Below are 6858 nucleotides of genomic sequence, written 5' to 3' on the forward strand. Positions count from 1 at the left end.
TCCCTAAGCAGTATCTAGGTGTACCTAGTAAATGATTACTGACCAATTCTTCGGCCTTGGTACAGGGCTATACAGAGGAATTCACAGTAGCATTGGTTTCTGGTTAGATGTGCAAAATGCAAGATGTAAACATGTAACCCTACTAAAATATTTCTGTATTCATACTGGAATCAAACATGATTAATTGTAATAATTCTGATTGGTGTCAAATCAGTGACAGGGGGCCAAGGAGGGCAACGGCATCCTGGCTTGTGTCAGCACTGGCGTGGCCAGCAGGGCCAGGGAAGGGCTCTGAGCCCTGGGCTCGGCACTGGGGAGGCCGCCCCTCGATTCCTGGGTTCAGTTTTGGGCCCCTCACCCCAAAAAGGCCATTGAATGACTCGAGCGTGGCCAGAGAAGGGCAACGGAGCTGGGGCAGGGTCTGGAGCACAGGTCTGCTGGGGAGCGGCTGGGGGAACTGGGGGGGTTCAGTCTGGAGCAGAGGAGGCTGAGGGGAGACCTCCTGGCCCTCTGCAACTCCCTGCCAGGAGGGGGCAGAGAGGGGGGATGAGTCTCTGGAGCCAAGGCCCCAGCGCCAGGCCCCGAGGGAATGGCCTCAAGCTGCCCAGGGCAGGGTCAGGCTGGCTCTGAGGAAGGATTTCTGTGCAGAAGGGGCTGTTGGGCGTTGGAATGGGCTGCCCAGGGCAGGGGGGAGTCCCCGGGATCCCTGGAGGGGTTGAAGAGTCGGGCTGAGCCAGCGCTGAGGGATCTGGGGGAGTTGGGAACGGTCGAGCACCCTGGCCGAGATGCTGTGCGTAGTGATGTTCACTGAGGTGTACTTCGTGCTCGGCGCCATGTTTGCCCAGTGGCTCTGGGTATGTGACGGCTGCACCGCGCTGTGGTGGGGAGTGGGATGGGGTGGGTGGGGTGAGGGGCTGTGGGGGTGATGTGGCCTGGGAGCTGCTCCCGTCTCACCCAGCTCTTGGTGTCCTGCAGAGTTCAAGGCAGAAGGCAAAGCATGGGACAGCTGACGCCAAGATGGAGAAGAGCAAACAACCGACCCTGCAGAAATGGTGAGTGCTGGGGGAGGCCCCAGATCCTGCCCCAGACCCTCAGCCCGTGCCCTGCCCGCGCTGGGCAGCCCTGCCCGTCCCGCCGGAGGGGCCGCGGTGCAGCAGGTTCACCTCCCTCTCTCCTCCCCTGCAGTGCCAGCGCGACGTTGCCGAGCACAGAGCGCCTGTGCCCGCTACTGTGGTCACCATCGCTGAGCTCCCTCCCGATGAGCAGCTCCAGTTCTGCGGACACCGTCTGCTCCTTCCCGGAGCCCTGCCCCGGTGCCACAGCAGATCTGGCGGCACAAGAGCGCTCAGGACCCGCCCAGACCCCCAAGGATGATCAGGCGCTGGTGGAGAATCTGGGACCAGCCCTGGGCCAGGACCCCCCACTGGAGAGGTCAGCTGGGACCAGTCAAGAGCAGGTCTCTGGGGATGAGGGCGAAGTGGTACAGAGACCCAGGGACGTGGAGCCAGACCCTGACACCCCCGTGACCATGGGCAGCACCATCTGGGCGGCGCCGGGCGGGAGCAGCCCAGCGGAGCCCAGTCCCCAGCAGCGGGTGCCCACGGGCAGGATGCGTGCCTGGGTGGCCCCGGGGCTGTGCAAGGGGGGCCGTGCCCTGCGGGAGTCCCGTGCCCAGCTCTGCAGGCGTGTCAGCGCCTGGTGGAAACGGGACCGGCAGTGCTGCTGCAGGTGCTCCCGCAAGCCCCTGAGGCAAAATTATCCCTGACTGCAGCGGGCAGCCTGGAGAGAGCAGTTGGGGGTGTAGGGCTGGGGAAGTCCCTGCAATGACCCCACCTGAAAAATAAAATATCTTAAAATATCTTTCCTCCATCCCTGGTGCCGTGGTTCTTCCACACAGCCCTTGATGCGCGCCCTCCCCCGTCCCTTTGCCAAACCTCCCCTTTGGGTCCCTTGCTGACCCCCCGCCTCTGCCGGGTCTCCCCCAGGTCCTGGCTCTGGGACGGGGACGTTTGCTTGGCCCAGAGCTGCTCCTGCCAGAGCAGGCAGGGACTGTGCCTGCCTGCACCCTGCTCCTGCCTCCTGCCCCCTCCAGAGCCCGGGGGCTGCGGGGCACCCACTGCAGGAACAGGGGGACCGCACACGTCGGGTCTTTGCCTCTTTTCACCTGGAACACATTCGCTCAACAGTAAAGGTCTTTACTGTCAGGCAGGAATTCTTCCTGGCAGCGCTGGGCGCACTCGCTGTTACCGTCAGTTTGGCCTCCCAAGAACCGCCGAAGGCTCAGCTGGAAGCTGTAGAAGGCAGGCAGGCTGTGCTGCAGCGCTGGGTGCTGGGGGGATCGTTCCACCCAAGGGCCGTGCCGAAAGACAAGGGCACGCTTCTCCTGTCACAGCAAAGCAGCGAATATTCATGTCATTTCCGACACGTACGCACCGATTCCCAGAGGACCGACTGCCCGTGCCAGTGCGTTGTTTGGGGGAGAGTCCCTGCGGGGCTTCCCCAGGTGTCTGCTGGTTTCTCTGCCCTCCCCGGGATGGACCCGTCAGAGCTGCAAACATGAGGTCCTTGGGCACAATCCTGTGCGAGGCCCCTCACAGCTCTGAGCCCCAACTGCGGGCAGGCAGGAGGCAGCAGCTCCCCCCTTTTCCTGAGACTTTGCACTCACAAATCCCAGCTCTCAGGACTCCAAACCCAAACCACCTTTTGGCAGAAAAAGAGCCGCCGTGGCTGTGGCAGAAGAGTCAGAGGTCCCTCGGCCGGAGCTGATCCGGCCGTTCCCTGAGCCAGCGCTAATCAGCACGTGCAAGTATGGAAGCGCAGGCTGTGGCAGGTGTCCCCCCCAGTGAAGATCGGGCTCCATGGCCGCTGGAGCGGAGCAGCTCCTGATTGCCTTTGCTCTCGGGGCTTCCCGGCAGTTGGGGCCTTTGGCCAACGGGAGCCGCTACGGGGCACAGGTCAGATTGGGGCTGGGTGTCAATGGAGCCCTGGGGCAGCCATTTTGAGCTCCTCCCCTCGGGCAGCCATTTTGAGCTCCTCCCCTGGAGCAGCTCGCTGCCGTCGGTCGAGGACTCTCCCCTGGGGTCGGGACGTCGCCCAAGGAAGCTCCTCCAGGTGATCTGGGTCGGGGCGCTGCCCTGAGCAGGTCCTCGAGGTGGAGAGCCCTCGCTTGTCAGGTGAGTGATCAAGCGTTTGGGGTGGCCGTTAAACCCCACAGAGTTCTTTGTTCTGCGTTCTGGGGTGCCGTTGAACCCTGGAAAGCTGTTCTGTTCTCCGCGCACAGACATTCGAACCTGCAATTTACGGAGAGCTAGTTTCCTGCGCTCGTCGTAATTTGTCATTATTTTGGTGGGGGGCTGTCTAATTGAGAGCAGCCGTAAGGCCCGCGCTCCTCCCGCTGAGGCCGCCGCGGGCTCAACCCGAACCCCCCCACTCCTCACCCCGGGGAAGGCCCTTCCCCCGGCGCGGGGAGCAGCACGAGGTCGGGGCCGCCGGGCTCCGGCTGCGCGTTCACCCCCCGGCGGCCGGGCTCGAGCGGGCTGTCGGAGAAGCCCCGATCGCTGCCGCCCGTGTGTGCGGGCGGCACCAGGCGGCGGCGCGGCCCGGCCCGGCGGCGCAGAGGACACGGGGCCCCGCGGCCGTCGCTGCCCCGCAGCCCGGCCCGAGCCCCGCGCTCGCGGCCGCCGTTTGCCCGGCGCCGCCGTTTGCCCGGCGCCGCCGTTTGCCCGGCGCCGCCGTTTGCCCGGCGCCGCCGTTTGCCCGGCGCCGCCGTTTGCCCGGCGCCGCCGTTTGCCCGGCGCCGCCGTTTGCCCGGCGCCGCCGTTTGCCCGGCGCCGCCGTTTGCCCGGCGCCGCCGTTTGCCCGGCGCCGCCGTTTGCCCGGCGCCGCCGTTTGCCCGGCGCCGCCGGGGCCGGTCCGGCCGCGCCGCGCATGCGCTGTGTCTGCGGGGCCGCGTGAGGCGGGGAGCCGGCGCGGAGGCGGCTCGGCGGGGCCCGGCCCCGGCCCTCAGCCCCCGCGGCCCCGACCCCGGCGCCGAGGAGCGCGTCGCCGCCCGCCGCCCTCGCGTCGCCGCCCTCCTCGATGCCGAGCCCCGGCGAGAAGCGGCGCTCGTCCCCGGTGCCCCGGCTGCGTGGGCCTGACCCCCAGCCGCCCCCGCCGCCCAGATCGGAGCCGGGTCCAGGCCCCTCCCTGCCCCGGACCGGCACCAAGTCCCTCACCTTCTCCCCACAGCCCGGTTCAGGTCACAGATGATCTCCCCTCCCCAGAACGGTGCCGGGCTTGATGCCCCCACCCCCAGGCCGGGGCCGGTTCCACATCCTGCGCCCCGAGCTGGCAGCCAGTCCTGACCCCAGCCCGGGCCAGCACAGGCTCAGAGACCGACTCCAGGTGTCAGAATATCCCCTGTCCCACAACGGCACTGGGGCCAGGACCCCTACCAAAAACTGGCGGGGGGCAGCCACCCGATGTGGCCTTGCCAGCCTTCACGGGACCCGGGATCTCTCCCCAAACTGGCCTTGGCGCTCCCCTGAATCCCAAGCCAGAGACGCTCCCCGTTCTCTGCCAGATATTAGGAGCACGGGGACCTCCCGATGTCTGCTCATCCCAAAGGCAAGGACATCCCCGCCCTGTCCGAGGCACAGCACTGAGGCAGCAATACCCCCTTCCCCAAGAGATTCCCCTGCCATGGACCCGCTGCCCCCCTGGACAAAATCTGCATCAGACTAGTGGCATCCTGGAGCAGGCTGCTGTTCCCAGACCTGGGGCTCACCAGCCATGGCACACACCTTTCCCCGAAGCAGGACTGAAGTGGGGGCCTCTCCCAAGCCTTAGAGGCCCCTCCAGCCTGGGGGATATTGGGCCATGGGATCAGTGCCAATGCTGGAATGGCTCCGGACAGAAGCTGGCTGTCTTCATGGCCAAGCCGGGGTCCCCCCCAGCCACCTAAGGGCTGCCCCCTGACAGCCTCTGCCCCATGCCTGCCCCATCCCCACCTGGAAAGCAAACAGAGGCTGAGCCTCCCCAGCCTTGTGCTGAAGCAGTAACTAGCCTTGGGCTGCAGTCCCAGATGTAGAAAAAGAAGCCTGGACGCTGTTTTCCCTCTGGGCGGCTGTCCCCACCTTTCCTGCCTCCTTTCTGCATCTGCAGGGACCTGCTGGCCTGGGACTAAGCCTGCTGAGGGGAAGAGAGAGCAGAGTGTGCTGCGCTGAACCATGCAGTCTGGGTTGGGATGCCGGATTCAAGGGCGTCCCCGAGCATGATGTGGTGTAAAATGTTCAGTCTTATTCCCTCTTCTGCCCCAGGGAGGCCCTTGGAGAAGATGTGGAGCCAAAAGTGCCTGAGGAGGAGGAGGAGGAGGAGGAAGAGCAGAGGAAGAGCCACAAGCACATTGAGGAGTGCAGGCAGGTGTGGCGGTAGGAGGGGAAGATCCTCTTGGGTCCCTGATATTTGGCTTTACCCTTCTTTTAGCTTTGTACAGTGCTTAGTGTCACACAGCAGCATTTATGTGAGAAGCAGCAGGGACAGGAACTCCTCAGGACTGGGTGGTGGGGGATTTGGGGGCTGGATCCTAGGGGTAGGATTTCCCGTGGATTGTAAGGGCGTAGGAGTGACGCCAAGCATCCAAACCAAAACCCCGCCGTGCCTAACCGCATCTGCACGCACGGGGGAAGTGAGAGAGGGGGGTGCTCTGAGCGTGTTCCTCTTGGCGCTGATGGCCTGCGGGGCTTTCCAGGAGAGGGAGGCCCGCGGGTGCTCATCGATCCTGCCGTAGCAGGAAGACAGAGCTTAGGGCTCCACACAGGCACCTCAGCATGGGGACAGGAGCCAGACCCTGGGCAGGCAGGGTTCCTGCAGCATCCCTCCCTCCAGAACGCAGGTCTTTGGGTGTGAAATGTGTGCCGCTTCCTTCACAGAGGCTGGCCAAGCTGCTTTTTGATGGCACGCAGATGGTGACAAATACCCGGGTGGCCGCTGACTTGAGGGAAACACAGAGGAGGGCAGAGGAGGCAGAGCTGAAGCTGCAGAGGTAAGAGACTGCACCGCGGGTCGGCGCTGCTGGGAAGGATGTTGGTGCAGCTTTCTGAGGACATCCTAATGCTGGTCATCCAGAAACACTTGGCAGTTAGGGCTGTGCTGTTCAGAAGGAAAATCTAGGCACCTCCAGGTCCCACCTGCTGTCACGTCCTGCTCCGAAGAGGGAGACAAGTGACGTAGATTCATAAATCCCCAACGGAGCAGAGATTGGTGAGACAAGTCTCAAAGTGCAGACATAAACATTTCTTCATTTCCCACAGTGTGTTGACTGGATACACAATAACTGACTAAGTGAAGAACAAATTATGGCAAGGGATATGATACGCCTTGCGTCCCTTAATGATAACAAGGGGGAAAAGAGAAGAAGAGAGAGAGAGATGGGAAGAGAGGGAGAGAGATCACCAGTCCAGGTTCCTGCGCTGGTTCTGCCAAGGAGGGTTCAGGGATGCATCCACCTGCTTCACTTCACTTCTTCACTCGCTCATCACCGTTATCCTTGCCCCCCCCCCCCCCATTTATACACGCTTTCCTCGGGTCCTTCCCCCAGATTGATCTACATATCACGTGTCATAGGTGTGGGGAGGGGCAAGGCGCTTCGTGGGGTGCTGTAATTAGCATGATCTCGTTAGTCTTTATTAGCATATTCAGGGATGTCAACTTTAATACACGTTTTGTGGATAATGAAGCAAAGATCGCTCACGGGACAGATGCCCCTTGAAACTGTCACCGAAATCCGGGATAAAAATAACTTCTCGACTCCAGTGTGATGCAGATAAGCAGACACTTCTTTACTGACGGCCGGACGTGTAGGGGAGCGCTCTCACCAAC

At 63.1% G+C, this 6858-nt stretch overlaps 1 protein-coding gene across 1 annotated transcript; it reads left to right on the forward strand.

Moving 5' to 3' along the window:
• Window positions 1-951: 951 nt before the first annotated feature.
• On the forward strand, window positions 952-1838 carry LOC141967247 (uncharacterized). The gene is made up of 2 exons (XM_074920824.1): window positions 952-1052; window positions 1186-1838. The coding sequence occupies exons 1-2, from the start codon at window positions 1018-1020 to the stop codon at window positions 1763-1765; spliced, it is 615 nt and encodes a 204-aa protein (XP_074776925.1). The 5' UTR covers window positions 952-1017; the 3' UTR covers window positions 1766-1838.
• Window positions 1839-6858: the final 5020 nt, after the last annotated feature.

Source organism: Athene noctua, chromosome 1 (genome assembly GCF_965140245.1).
Source record: "Athene noctua chromosome 1, bAthNoc1.hap1.1, whole genome shotgun sequence".
Classification (NCBI taxonomy): Eukaryota; Metazoa; Chordata; class Aves; order Strigiformes; family Strigidae; genus Athene; species Athene noctua.